The 15,390-nt window shown below is 42.1% G+C and overlaps 1 protein-coding gene across 2 annotated transcripts in view; it reads left to right on the top strand.

Annotated features, from left to right (window-relative positions):
• LOC110492586 (plexin A3) overlaps positions 1 to 15,390 on the top strand; it is a 181,589-nt gene that overhangs the window by 125,095 nt on the left and 41,104 nt on the right. For both annotated transcript variants that reach the window (XM_036947590.2, XM_036947589.2), the window contains exon 10: positions 4,596 to 4,796. In XM_036947590.2, the coding sequence (XP_036803485.2) occupies positions 4,596 to 4,796 (201 nt within the window). The remainder of the gene's footprint in view (positions 1 to 4,595; positions 4,797 to 15,390) is intronic.

The raw sequence follows: 15,390 nt of genomic DNA, 5'->3' as shown, positions 1-15,390 counted from the left end.
TCCTGGCTGGCGTGGTGACACATGGTCTGCGATTGTGAGGCCGGTTGGATTTACTGCCAAATTGTCTAAAACAATGTTGGAGGCAGCTTATGGTAGAGAAATTAACATAAAATTATCTGGCAACAACTGTGATGTCCATTCCTGCAGTCAGCATGGCAATTGCACGCTCCCTCAAAACTTGAGACATCTGTGGCATTGTGTTGTGTGACAAAACTGCACATTTTAGAATGACCTTTTGTTGTCCCCAGCACAAGGTGCACCTGTGTAATGATCATGCTGTTTAATCAGCTTTGTGATATGCCACACCTTTCAGGTTGATGGGTTATCTTGGCATGGAGAAATGCTCAGTAACAGGGATGTATAAACCAATTTGTGCACAAAATTTGAGAGAAATTATGTTTTTGTTAATACGGAACATTTCTGGGATGCTTTATTTCAGCTCATGAAACAATTGGATCACAATTTTGCATGTTGTGTTTATATGATATTTTTGTTCAGTATACATTGTAGAAGACACTGGAGTCCAGAATAGCAAACTCACAGTGTTTAATCCATATATTTCCCAGGGTGAGTTTAGAAGCTGCTAGTTGGAGTTTGATTAGGTAGAATAAGGAGTCTGCTGTGTAGCTAGCATTTAATTGGAGCAGCTCTCAGATGATTTGGAGGGTTGTGGGTTTTTTTACCATGCGTAGGGGGCCCATTTCAAGGATTACAGTGACGGAGACTGTAAATGAGATTAAGAGACTAGAAATGGAATAGGGAAAGAACAGTGACTAAGCAATGGTGGAGAAATGTATATGAAAACAGATCCTTTTCTCTGCTTACTCTGCTCTCAGAGAGTGAGAGAGCGAAAGACAATAAGAGAGAGGGAGAGAGAGAGGGAGAGGGAGAGAGAGCGAAAGAGAATAAGAGAGAGGGAGAGAGAGCGAAAGACAATAAGAGAGAGGGAGAGAGAGACAGAGAGAGAGGGAGAGGGAGAGGGAGAGAGAGTGAAAGAGAATAAGAGAGAGGGAGAGAGAGCGAAATACAATAAGAGAGAGGGAGAGAGAGAGGGAGAGGGAGAGAGAGAGCGAAAGAGAATAAGAGAGAGGGAGAGGGAGCGAAAGACAATAAGAGAGAGGGAGAGGGAGAGAGAGAGCGAAAGAGAATAAGAGAGAGGGAGAGGGAGCGAAAGACAATAAGAGAGAGGGAGAGAGAGAGCGAAAGAGAATAAGAGAGAGGGAGAGGGAGAGAGAGGGAGAGAAAGAGAATAAGAGAGAGCGAAAGAGAATAAGAGAGAGTGAGAGAGAGGGAGAGAAAGAGAATAAGAGAGAGTGAGAGAGAGGGAGAGAGAGAGCGAAAGAGAATAAGAGAGAGGGAGAGAAAGAGAATAAGAGAGAGCGAAAGAGAATAAGAGAGTGAGAGAGAGGGAGAGAAAGAGAATAAGAGAGAGTGAGAGAGAGGGAGAGAGAGAGCGAAAGAGAATAAGAGCGAGGGAGAGAGAGAGAGAGAGCAAAAGAGAATAAGAGAGAGGGAGAGAGAGAGATAGCGCAAAAGAGAATAAGAGAGAGGGAGAGAGAGCGAAAGAGAATAAGAGAGAGGGAGAGAGAGAGAGAGAGGGAAACAGAGAGTGAAAAAGAGGGGGAGAGAGAGAAAAAGAGAGAGGGAGAGAGAGAAAAAGAGAAAAAGAGGGGGAGAGAAAGAGAGGGAGAGAGAGACAGAGAGAGAGAAAAAGAGGGGGAGAGAAAGAGAGGGAGACAGAGAGAGAGAGGGAGAGAGAGAGAGAGAGAGGGAGACAGAGAGAGAGAAAAAGAGGGGGAGAGAAAGAGAGGGAGACAGAGAGAGAGAGAGGGAGACAGAGAGAGAGAGGGAGAGAGAGAGAGAGAGGGAGACAGAGAGAGAGAGAGGGAGACAGAGAGAGAGAAAAAGAGGGGGAGAGAAAGAGAGGGAGACAGAGAGAGAGAGAGAGGGAGACAGAGAGAGAAAAATGATTCCGCCTCCCGTCTCTGGCTTTTAATGTTTCAACAGAGAAAAGTGCTTAGCTGTGTGATAACTGGGATATGCACAATAAGGTTAATGGAAACACTGTCAACAGGCTGTAAACTGCCTGAGCCGCCTTAATGGGGTGCTAATCAGCATCAGGGAACGGCCCTTCAGGGGGGAATATACAGCTGCCTCAGAGACTATACTGTTACAGATCTGTCGGCCTGCCACCGAGGAGGGACTGCTCCTTCATTGCATGGCTTACTGCATTAGTGTCCCATGTACTGCGTGGCGTGCATCATAGCATAGCCAGCATTACAAGTAGAGCACACATCGGATGCATTCGTGTTTTCTTTCTTTCTTTAAATCTTTATCTTTAACTCTGCATTGTTGGATAAGGACCTGTAAGTCAACATTTCACTGTTGGTCTGGTGTTGTTTACTAGGCATGTGACAAATAACATTTGATTTGATTTGTGAATCAGTCTATTTGAAATGTATTCTCCTTGTCTTTGTGGAAAGAGTCCCAATTCATCATGACAAACCTCACTTACCTGCCCCGGGCTTTTTATAATGTCACACTAACGTTTCTGATAAACAAACCACTTATCTTGTTTCACCCCTAGTATTCAGTCGATTAAAGCTTGTTAATTAAATTTAGCAGACGAGAATGAATGGTGGTGGCATCTTGGGGTTATGCGTGTGTTATACGCTTACAGAGGAAGTCATTCATGTTCAAACTCCACGGAGAGAAACCACGAGAAATGCCTCTGTCCAGAACACTGTGTGTAACGACTTAGAGAATACTTACATTTATTTTGAATGACCAAAGTAATGATTCATTTTGAATTACACACACACGTTCTTGCTTTTCTGATAAAACTAGTTTTTGTAGTAGTAGTTTTGGGTTTTATAATGTGTCCATTTAAATAATTGAAAACGGTGAAAAACCCATTAAGTTTCATGAGTCCTCACCTAAAATATGTTACTGCTCTTGCTGCACTACTCTGTTAAATGAATCATGATGTTTCTGATGTGCCAGCCACTCAAAGCCTCTCTGTGATGCTCTTCAAGGCCCATGCTGCTTTTACTCTGATGTAGGTAGCAATGAAATCCACTCAGGCCCTGAGTAACCAGATCCACGGTACTTATATGTCAGCCATTGAATAGAGCTCTCTACAGATAGATAGTAGCTCTTAGCCCATCAGAGATGTGCTACTGTACAGCATCACCTGGTTACCAGAATGTTGCTAGTCTGTCCTCGTTTTTCCCCTTTTTCCAAAATGTACAAATTTGGTCAAATGTATTTGGCTGTTACCAGGGAAGGTTTTGCTATTCAGAAGTGTTTGCAGTCATATAGCCTTTGATGTATGCACACTGAACATGATTTAGATTTTTCTGGCACACCAGGTGTTGATGCTAGGTCCCTGGTGACTCGGTGTGGCATATGTGGATCTATTTGGTGTTTTGAATGTCAACCTGGCTATTGACAGAGCAGCGTTGAGAAGCAATCTGAGACATTCATAATCTCCGAAAGGCTAACCATCTCCATTCTGGAGCCTTCTGTTCTCACTGTGGAGCAAGAGGCTATGCTAGAGGTTATGCTGATAAATCGGATTCATTTGAAGTCAGAACACCACCCCCACCACCTCCCTGCAGGAAGTAAATCTTTCTCTTCATCCACAGAGTATGAAAATGAGATTTATTGATGCACCATATATATAAACCTTTACAAATCACTTGCCAGACACAAGATTTATGGCTGTGTGGGCTGTGGAGTTGCATCATTTTCACCGAGGCGTTGGCTGGCGCTCTGTGTGTCTGTCCTGCAGACTAGAGAGGCTTCTCCTCACCCTCCTCGCCACCACCACCCGCCCACCTCGCCACCAACGCCCGCCAACCTCGCCGCCAACGCCCGCCCAGACAAGGCCTCTGATTTATCACATCCACCCTGGCAGACTTTTACAGCCTCCTTGATTATTGTTCAGTGCTAAATGGATAACAGATTATTCTAAATATCCTTTAATACAGAGGGTGTCATTAAGCTGCTGTGGTATCTCTCGGGTGGGGATGCGCTCATCGTCATTTTTCTCGGATTGTAATCACTGCATCAATACTGACTTTCCTGTGACTTCCGAGATCGTTTATGCATTGTTTCCTGCAATGTCAATATGAATTCCTGTGATAAATGCCTGGACCCTCTCTGGGCTCTCGATCTGTGCTCACCTCACTAGCACAGGCAGACATGCAGGATTAAGGAAGATATTAATTTCCCGCTTCATCAGTGTGATTTTCAGAGAAACTTGTGGCTCATCAAATCAGAGATGTATCCAACAGCTGTGTAATAGGGATTTGAACCTATTTTTTGCTTTGGTTTCAAGCCATTCCCACGTTTAATGGCCTCTGTGCGTCTGTACAGGAGTCCTTCTGCCCTGTTGTGGAAGTAGTGCCGCTAATGGACATTACTCACTGCTGCTCACCGCTCAATAAACTGGAATCAATACGTCTTCCTTAGCTATGTAGACCAAGTTTTAATTAACAATTATGTTTATTAATCACTTTTATTGTAATGAGTTTGGCTTTGCAAAGAAAATGAGCAGAGTGTTAATTTGTAACTTTATTTGTGATTTTCAGGGCTGTCCCCAGATCCTGCCCACCAGTGACATTCTGGTACCTGCAGGGATCATTCGTCCAATCACGCTGCGAGCCCGGAACCTCCCTCAACCCCAGTCTGGACAGAAGAACTATGAGTGTGTGTTTAACATCCAGGGCAAGATGCAACGCATCCCAGCTGTACGCTTCAACAGCTCCTGTATCCAATGCCAGAACACCTCAGTGAGTGCCTGGCCTATTAACATGACTGCACTCAATGTGTTTATACAGTATTTACTGTAAAATATCTTGTGTATTTTTGTTGGGTTTGGGATCTTGGTGCAAGGTAAAAGCTCAATAAGTACTTTTGTACTATTATGCTGAAGTAGTTTTCTACAGGTCCTATACTAATACTGGTATAGAGACAGAGAATGCCTCTCTCCTCTTGCTCTGCCCCTCTCTCCCTCCCTCCCTCCCCCCTCCCTCACCCTCCCTTCTCCCTCTCCCTACCCCCTTCCTCTCTTGCTCTCTCTCATGGAAATAATATGCAGAAGAAATCAAGGTGACTTTTCATTGAGTCACTGATCAGAAAAAAATACTTTATCCGCAAAATCAGCAAAGACATCAATTCAGAGCATTAAACTTGTTTTCTCAATCCCAGTGAAACATGTGGCATGTCAAAGAGCTGACATTGAGTCTCCTCTCTCCCCATATCTCTCTCTCTCTCACACACACTCTGTAACACCCTCTTTCTATCTCCCTCTGTCTCTTCCTCCCTCTCTCTCCTATTCCCTCTCTTTCTCCCTCTCTTTCTCTCTCCCTCTCTTCCTCCCTCTCTCTCCTATTCCCTCTCTCTTTTTCTCCCTCTTTCTCTCTCCTTCTCTCTTCCTCCCTCTCTCTCCTAATCCCTCTCTCTCTTTCTCTCTCCCTCTGTCTCTTCCTCTCTCTCTCTCCTATTCCCTCTCTCTTTTTCTCCCTCTCTTTCTCTCTCCCTCTGTCTCATAGTGATGTCACAGACGGCTGCCCTCTGTGACCCATCTGGTTGACACTGTAACCCCAGGGAATCTTGTAAAACAATTAGCCATCATTTGGTTGGACAATGTAACACCATGGAAAGGGAATGTGGTGTGGGTGGATGGGCCGGAGTGTTCCTGGGGTAGGAGGGTAGGAAAATGACCAGGCTTCTGCCACGGAGTGTGTCCCCTCTAACCCCCCTAACCCCTGCAGATCAAAGCTCAGGCTGTGGGCCACCTTCCTTCGACAGGACAATTGATGTCCCGTGGCAACTTAATAATGAGGATCACGTCTCCGGCACACACACCTCAATGGGTCAGGTTAGGATTGATTGTTGTACTTTCCCTGGCCGACACATGCTGCCTGGTGCGTTACACAGTGAAGGCCTTCGGAAGGACCCTGCCACGGAGAGCAACTGTCGTCCTTCTATCCACTATCACTCATTTCCTTCGTGCCATTATTCTTTCTGTCTCTGACACCCACCCCGCGCTCCGGCTATGCATTTAAAATGAAATTGAAAAGTAGTTTTGTGGTAGACCATTAACTGAGTGCCCAAAGGTTAGCGCATTGGGGTTTGGATTGTTCAAGGCATTGAACCGCTGATGCTGTGTAAACAATGAGACTGCTCTATGAATATAGTGAGGCTATCAGCATAAATAGATGGGTGCTTTAATCACTTCACCTACAGATAAACATTTGAAGTTGTTTGTCACGCACAGGGATAGGCTAATACTCTTCATGTAGACAGCTATATGCTGCTACTGCTGTCTACCCACTGTGCATGCCAATGTGTGTCTATATTTCACCTTGATAACCAGAGTGAATAAGATCCACACTGGATCTCCATGGGTGATCGTTTGAAGACCCCAGTGTAAACTAATCAATGTCTGCACAGCTATTGAGAAAATAAAACATTGAATATACAACATTAACTGTGAATGTTAGGCCTCCCTCACACTCCTCTGCTTCATCTCGGTCTGACAGAAAAGAGAAACCCAACCTTGAGATTTATGTTTTTTAAATATTTTTTTAACTTAGCCCTTCCCCCACTGATGCCCCTCCCCCAACTGACTCCCCTCCCCCGTGTTGAATGTTACCTACACCCCTCCCCCCCATGTATCTCTCTGGCTCTGGCTTTCTTTCTCCACCCCCATCTCTCCTCTCTCTTTGTTTGAATGGGATGTTTAGATGAATAGATGGTGTGATTACCTGTGACACAGCGGGCCACATCATCCCCCCGTCTCTGTCTCTCTACCCTCAACTGATGGATCTCTCCTGAATAGTAATTTAGCCATAGTAAAGACATGCCGCAGATTAGACTCAGTCCCTGGTGTGTGCTGTCCGCCCCCCCCCCCCCCCCCCCCCCCCCCCCCCCCCACTCAAGGCAACAGCCATCAATCAATTTGCCGTCAAGACGAGTGGCGCAGCTTCATTCCCACAGTGCTGTAGCCAGGTGACTTTAAGGCCATGGGGTCCATGCTAATGCAATTGTGAGTGTCCTCAGATAGGCAATGCTGAATCAATCAATTTCATCTCCTGTTTACTCTGCCCCTTGCTGGGAACGTTCAGATATCAGTCAGCACTTTTGTCCTCATGGGAGGCCCCTGTTCTGTGGTGGGGGTTAGTTAGGTTAAGCATACGTTGGACATGTTCACCAGCTGTGACAGTATGTTTTACCAGACAGGGAAACTCTAGCCTGTGACAGTATGTTTCACCAGACAGGGAAACTCTAGCCTGTGACAGTATGTTTTACCAGACAGGGAAACTCTAGCCTGTTGCAGTATGTTTTACCAGACAGGGAAACTCTAGCCTGTGACAGTATGTTTCACCAGACAGGGAAACTCTAGCCTGTGACAGTATGTTTTACCAGACAGGGAAACTCTAGCCTGTGACAGTATGTTTCACCAGACAGGGAAACTCTAGCCTGTGACAGTATGTTTTACCAGACAGGGAAACTCTAGCCTGTGACAGTATGTTTTACCAGACAGGGAAACTCTAGCCTGTTGCAGTATGTTTTACCAGACAGGGAAACTCTAGCCTGTTGCAGTATGTTTTACCAGACAGGGAAACTCTAGCCTGTGACAGTATGTTTTACCAGACAGGGAAACTCTAGCCTGTGACAGTATGTTTTACCAGACAGGGAAACTCTAGCCTGTTGCAGTATGTTTTACCAGACAGGGAAACTCTAGCCTGTGACAGTATGTTTTACCAGACAGGGAAACTCTAGCCTGTTGCAGTATGTTTTACCAGACAGGGAAACTCTAGCCTGTGACAGTATGTTTTACCAGACAGGGAAACTCTAGCCTGTTGCAGTATGTTTCACCAGACAGGGAAACTCTAGCCTGTTGCAGTATGTTTTACCAGACAGGGAAACTCTAGCCTGTTGCAGTATGTTTTACCAGACAGGGAAACTCTAGCCTGTTGCAGTATGTTTTACCAGACAGGGAAACTCTAGCCTGTGACAGTATGTTTTACCAGACAGGGAAACTCTAGCCTGTGACAGTATGTTTTACCAGACAGGGAAACTCTAGCCTGTGACAGTATGTTTTACCAGACAGGGAAACTCTAGCCTGTGACAGTATGTTTTACCAGACAGGGAAACTCTAGCCTGTGACAGTATGTTTTACCAGACAGGGAAACTCTAGCCTGTTGCAGTATGTTTTACCAGACAGGGAAACTCTAGCCTGTGACAGTATGTTTTACCAGACAGGGAAACTCTAGCCTGTTGCAGTATGTTTCACCAGACAGGGAAACTCTAGCCTGTGACAGTATGTTTTACCAGACAGGGAAACTCTAGCCTGTTGCAGTATGTTTCACCAGACAGGGAAACTCTAGCCTGTGACAGTATGTTTTACCAGACAGGGAAACTCTAGCCTGTTGCAGTATGTTTTACCAGACAGGGAAACTCTAGCCTGTGACAGTATGTTTTACCAGACAGGGAAACTCTAGCCTGTTGCAGTATGTTTCACCAGACAGGGAAACTCTAGCCTGTTGCAGTATGTTTTACCAGACAGGGAAACTCTAGCCTGTTGCAGTATGTTTTACCAGACAGGGAAACTCTAGCCTGTGACAGTATGTTTTACCAGACAGGGAAACTCTAGCCTGTTGCAGTATGTTTTACCAGACAGGGAAACTCTAGCCTGTGACAGTATGTTTTACCAGACAGGGAAACTCTAGCCTGTGACAGTATGTTTTACCAGACAGGGAAACTCTAGCCTGTGACAGTATGTTTTACCAGACAGGGAAACTCTAGCCTGTGACAGTATGTTTTACCAGACAGGGAAACTCTAGCCTGTTGCAGTATGTTTTACCAGACAGGGAAACTCTAGCCTGTTGCAGTATGTTTTACCAGACAGGGAAACTCTAGCCTGTGACAGTATGTTTTACCAGACAGGGAAACTCTAGCCTGTTGCAGTATGTTTCACCAGACACGGAAACTCTAGCCTGTGACAGTATGTTTTACCAGACAGGGAAACTCTAGCCTGTTGCAGTATGTTTTAATTTCTCAGCTGTTTCCCACAGCCTGGCCTTTCTCACCCTGAGACAGCTGCTCTGTCACTCTCGCAGTGATACACATTTATAGACTGCTAAATGCGTTTAAAAATACATTAAATATAGCAGGTTAACAAAAATTATAATTCAATAATAGAAGAAATTGCATTTATTTTCAATAACTGGTCAATCAACTGAAAGTGCAAGCTATTTATTTGAAAAATTATTACATTTCAGAATTGTTTATTCAAATCACTTCCTGAATTGACTCCTTTCAATTTGAATTGAACCCAACCCTGGTACATAGAACTGCCATTAAGAAACTAGCTGTGAGGCCCGTATGTCCACGTCGCTGTGTGTTTGTCTATTTTCAGGACTGCTGTTTGTGAAGTTGACCCTTGATCTGTGATGTGCAGTTCAGCATGTGAAAGATGTCCATGCCATAGATCTAGAGAAGCCCTGGGTCATTGATGCAGACAGATAACAGCAGTTTTCCCTCAGTTTGCAGACAGACAGCAGTTTGCAGACGGAGAGGCAGACCAATAGACAGATGAGAACAACATATGGGTCGGACATCACATCCTGCACAAATACAACACAAGGTTGTGCCCTGTCTCTGCCCAAATACAGCCTGAAGTCAAATACATCCCCTTTCCACATTCCATCTCTTCCCCGTCTCTCCGCCTCTACTTTGGTATTTCAATGCATTCATTTTCTCCAGCTAAATAGACCAACTAAGGTACACTACTGGTTTACTCCTGGTGTGGCTGGACTCATGTCATTTCAGTTCTAATGCAACAGGCGCATCATGCATGACCCACATGCCACCAGCATTCATAGAGAAACACAGTACCTTTTTCTAAGGTGCGCATACATACAGATTAGACAACTCTATATGATAATTCATGCTGATCCACATCAATCCATAAATTATGTTCCCCAACTGTACGATGTGATACAGCCTGGTATCATTTCAAAAGGCATACCACGGACTGTAATCAGCTCAGACACACGCCTGCTTGTTTCTTCCCGCTTGATTTTACTGCAGACATCAGCAATGTGCTGCCATAGCTGGAATAAATCAGTATGATACACCCCCCCACACATATACACACTGCCTTTCAAATAAATGATAAATCGGGGTCTTTGAAACTCAATAAGCATTTGCTTTGGTAGTGTAAAGGGCTTTTCTGCATTTTATGCATTTTTGTTTGACAGCATGCTTTACGTTGCAGATTGAACATGGCACGCGTATAACTTTGATTGGCTGAATCTTAATACATGGGACTTTTGTATCAAAAGATTAAAATAGTCCCAAATGAGTCCACGGATGTAAGTGTTGCTAAGCCCTGCTGACCCCATAGCGACAGGCATTGGCAGTGTTACCCAGGAAACGTAGAGTAAAGGCCTTCTGCACTACGAGTTCTGCGCTACCCTCTTGATGGAAAGTGCTCTCACAAAGAACATCATTATTTCCCGAACCATGGTAGCAAAGCTTTTGAATAAAAAACACTTACATGTTATTTTTCAGGCTTTCTGAACCAGCATGCCCTCATTATTCTATTATTCTCATCAAGTGCCCAATCAGACTACCAACGTCTTTGGTGTTTCTCAGTGGAACATACTTGTCAGGTCTCGAAAGGACCTGCCCTGCTCTTGACACCAAAGGCCCCGCTAATGGAAAAGATTTACCATGAACCACCGTACATGTTAATGATACTGTGAACATGTCACCTCATTGTCAATGTAAAAAAAATGCTCAATTTTACATCAATTAGGGGAGGATATTATATATTTATTCATTTAACCTTCATTTAACTAGGCAAGTCGGTTAAGAGCAAATTCTTATTTACAATGACAGCCAGATGACGCTGGGACAATTGTGCGCCGCCCTATGGGACTCCCAATCACAGCCGGTTGTGATACAGCCTGGAATCAAACCAGGGTGTCTGTAGTGACGCCTCTAGCACTGAGATGCAGTGCCTTAGACCACTGTGCCACTCTGAAGCACCGATATATGTTGCTGTTTATGATACATCTTTGAGGTTGTTTTTATCCTCCAACCTCCAACATCTCCTCTGCACTTTTTTCCTCATAGAATAGTCATTATAATTATATGGTATTTACCCTCTTTCTTGTGATTATTGCATATTTGCATCCCTGTTAGTCTCTGAGGTCGTAGATACTGTGCCTGTGAGGCTCTGTAGCATGTTGGCTCTGTAGCAGGTGGGCTCTGTAGCAGGTGGGCTCTGTAGCAGGTGGGCTCTGGTGGAATAAATGGTCCTCTAAATGGTGTGATCTAGCTATCAATAGCATGAATTATGAGCCTGTTTCATCCTGTTTGTTTTGCTTTAAGCACCAGCAATGGAAAGGGAGTGAGTCTTCGCTGCATTCCCATAATTGAGAAATCAGTGCATTAGTTATGCCTGCTCTGAATACTTTTTAGACTCCCAAAGTAATCTACAGAGAATGTTTCAGTGTCATCATGTGAAAAGTATGCTTTGGTGTTCTCCGGTTAATGCACTTACCTCAAATATGATGGCACGAATTCAACCATGGACTCAACATGCAATCAATATACTCTATGTTTATGGAGTGAGCTCTGTACCAGCCGTAATCCTTCATGGCTAATAAGACCATTCCAGATGACCCTATCTGTTTCTTCAATCACGCTAGTCTGACCTTAAATCTGCCACCAGGATGCAGCATACAGTACATATTTTCCTAGTGCGATAATCACAATGATGAAATGAAGTGTGGTTTACAGAAAACATAATTTATGTTCACTAATATGGACTCGCTGTTCATTACTGTGTATGTGTAAGTAGGAAAAAGGCCCTTATTCAAAGGTAATTTTGCTGAAGTCGGTAGAATTTTGAAACTTAATTAAATTAAACAGGAAAGCCTTCATCATTAAGGGAAAATGATTTTCACTCTGTCACCAGAAGGGAGCCAGCATTGATGACAAAGCCAATTCTACTAGTCATAGTCTACACCAAGGTTTTTCTCAAACTCTGTCCTGGGCAAAAACCAAAACGTGCACCCGTGGTGGGTGTGAAAACCCTGAATTGCATCCTCAACTTACAGTATAGTATTTGTTCTCTTAATTTCAGGGTGGCAGGTAGCCTAATGGTTAGAATGTTGGACTAGTAACCGAAAGGTTGCAAGATCGAAGGTAAAAATCAGTTGTCCTGCCCCTGAACAAGGCAGTTAACCCACTGTTCCTAGGCCTTCATTGAAAATAAGAATTTGTTCTTAACTGACTTGCCAGGTTAAATAAAGGTAAAATAAACATGTTTGACAGATGGTTAAACTGCTGCAGAGAACTACAGCTGATCCTTGCCAGAGTATAATTGAATCTTTATTAGTTTATTCTGAATAAACACAAATTATTTAAGAAAAATATTCTCCAAACCCATCATCTTTGAAACATAGTAAGCCTACAATAAAATGAACTTGGTTACAGTATGTGTATCTTTCATATGGGCCCCTTCAACAGACACTTCACAATTTACAGTTATATCTGAACAAATGGAAGCTATTCCTTCTGGTCACTGTCACTCTATCAATCCATTTGTTCAGCTATAACTGTTGTTTCCATTAAGAGCTAAGGATAAGTCTTAAAAGGTAGCGCTAGTTTCAAATGGGGTTTTTTTCTATCCAGTGATGGGTTTGTTTTTTTTAAGTAAGATTACCTCACTGCCTCGCCTTGCCTCGCCTGCAGCCCAGAGACATGTTTGACAGAACCAGGCCAGTTTGTCTCCACTTGCTAGTTTCAGACCCAGTGGAACCATGGCCTGAGGAAAATCAATTCACGACTGGCAGAGATAAGCTGCATTGTATGGCCCAACACAAAAGCTTCCCCCGTTTACACACAACCACTAATCTCCTCAAAGCTGCCTGCCTTTCACTTGAAAAAGAAGGCTAGAAAATACATTATATTACCTACAGAAATACATAGTTACTTCTAGAAGCACATTATGTTACCTCCAGAAATACATTATGTTACCTCCAGAAATACATTATATTACCTCCAGAAATACATTATATTACCTCCAGAAATACATTGTTACCTCCAGAAATACATTATGTTACCTCCAGAAATACATTATATTACCTCCAGAAATACATTATATTACCTCCAGAAATACATTATATTACCTCCAGAAATACATTATATTACCTCCAGAAATACATTGTTACCTCCAGAAATACATTATGTTACCTCCAGAAATACATTATATTACCTCCAGAAATACATTATATTACCTCCAGAAATACATTATGTTACTTCCAGAAATACATTATATTACCTCCAGAAATACATTATGTTACCTCCAGAAATACATTATATTACCTCCAGAAATACATTGTTACCTCCAGAAATACATTATGTTACCTCCAGAAATACATTATATTACCTCCAGAAATACATTATATTACCTCCAGAAATACATTATGTTACTTCCAGAAATACATTATATTACCTCCAGAAATACATTATGTTACCTCCAGAAATACATTATGTTACCTCTATAAATACATGGTTACTTCTAGGAGTACATTATGTTACCTCCAGAAATACATTATACTACCTCCAGAAATACATTATGTTACTTCCAGAAATACATTATATTACCTCCAGAAATACATAGTTACTTCTAGAAGTACATTATCTTACCTCCAGAAATACATGGTTACTTCCGGAAATACATTATATTACCTCCATAAATACATAGTTACTTCTAGAATTACATTATATTACCTCCAGAAATACATGGTTACTTCCGGAAATACATTATATTACCTCCATAAATACATAGTTACTTCTAGAAGTACATTATCTTACTTCCAGAAATACATTATGTTACCTCCAGAAATACATTATACTACCTCCAGAAATACATTATGTTACCTCCAGAAATACCTTATGTTACTTCCAGAAATACATTATATTACCTCCAGAAATACATTATATTACATCCAGAAATACATTGTTACCTCCAGAAATACATGATGTTACCTCCAGAAATACATTATACTACCTCCAGAAATACCTTATGTTACTTCCAGAAATACATTATACTACCTCCAGAAATACATTATGTTACTTCCAAAAATACATTATATTACCTCCAGAAATACATAGTTACTTCTAGAAGTACATTATCTTACTTCCAGAAATACATTATGTTACCTCCAGAAATACATTATACTACCTCCAGAAATACATTATGTTACTTCCAGAAATACATTATATTACCTCCAGAAATACATAGTTACTTCTAGAAGTACATTATCTTACTTCCAGAAATACATTATGTTACCTCCAGAAATACATTATACTACCTCCAGAAATACATTATGTTACCTCCAGAAATACCTTATGTTACTTCCAGAAATACATTATATTACCTCCAGAAATACATTATATTACCTCCAGAAATGCATTATGTTACCTCCAGAAATACATGATGTTACTTCCAGAAATACATTATATTACCTCCAGAAATACATAGTTACTTCTAGAAGTACATTATCTTACTTCCAGAAATACATTATGTTACCTCCAGAAATACATTATGTTACCTCCAGAAATACATTATACTACCTCCAGAAATACATTATACTACCTCCAGAAATACATTATACTACCTCCAGAAATACATTATATTACCTCCAGAAATACACTGTATGGCTCTCCTGTGGTTTTCATTACCAGGGCCTTGGGAAGAGGGCATGACAACAACCTGTACACTGCGTGTTTCTGAACCCGACAAGGCTTTGAATACTGCCATTGACTCACCTATCGGATGTGGTTTACTTATTGAACAAATGTAACACCTCATTGGACTGTGAAGAACATCACTGGCCTTCTAAAACCATTTCACAAAATGCTGTTATTAAATAAGGCATTTCTGCTTAATGGCTGAAAAACAAGACCGCAAAAGGTTAACTGTAGTTTATAAGTATATATATATATATATAGTTTATATGTCTGTTTGATGGATAGAAGTGAGGATGGTGTCAAGTTGAGTTTTGTTTTTGTAGTGTGACAAGCGATGTGATTGGGGGAAGTTAATTCAGTGGCCCTGCCCAGGAAGCTGCTGATCCATAATTTACTTCAATTATTTATTTAACCTTTATTTACCTAGGCAAGTCAGTTAAGAACAAATTCTTATTTTCAATGACGGCCTAGGAACAGTTGGTTAACTAACCTTGTTCAGGGGCAAAACGACAGATTTTTTACCTTGTCATCTCAGGGATTTTGATCTTGCAAACCTTTCGGTTACTAGTCCAAAGTTCTAACCACTAGGCTACCTGGACTAGT

The sequence above is a fragment of the Oncorhynchus mykiss genome, chromosome 16 (genome assembly GCF_057628025.1).
Source record: "Oncorhynchus mykiss isolate SJ-2025 chromosome 16, ASM5762802v1, whole genome shotgun sequence".
NCBI lineage: Eukaryota > Metazoa > Chordata > Actinopteri > Salmoniformes > Salmonidae > Oncorhynchus > Oncorhynchus mykiss.
The sequence above is the reverse complement of the archived record's forward strand: the minus strand, read 5'-3'. Positions and strand labels throughout refer to the sequence as shown.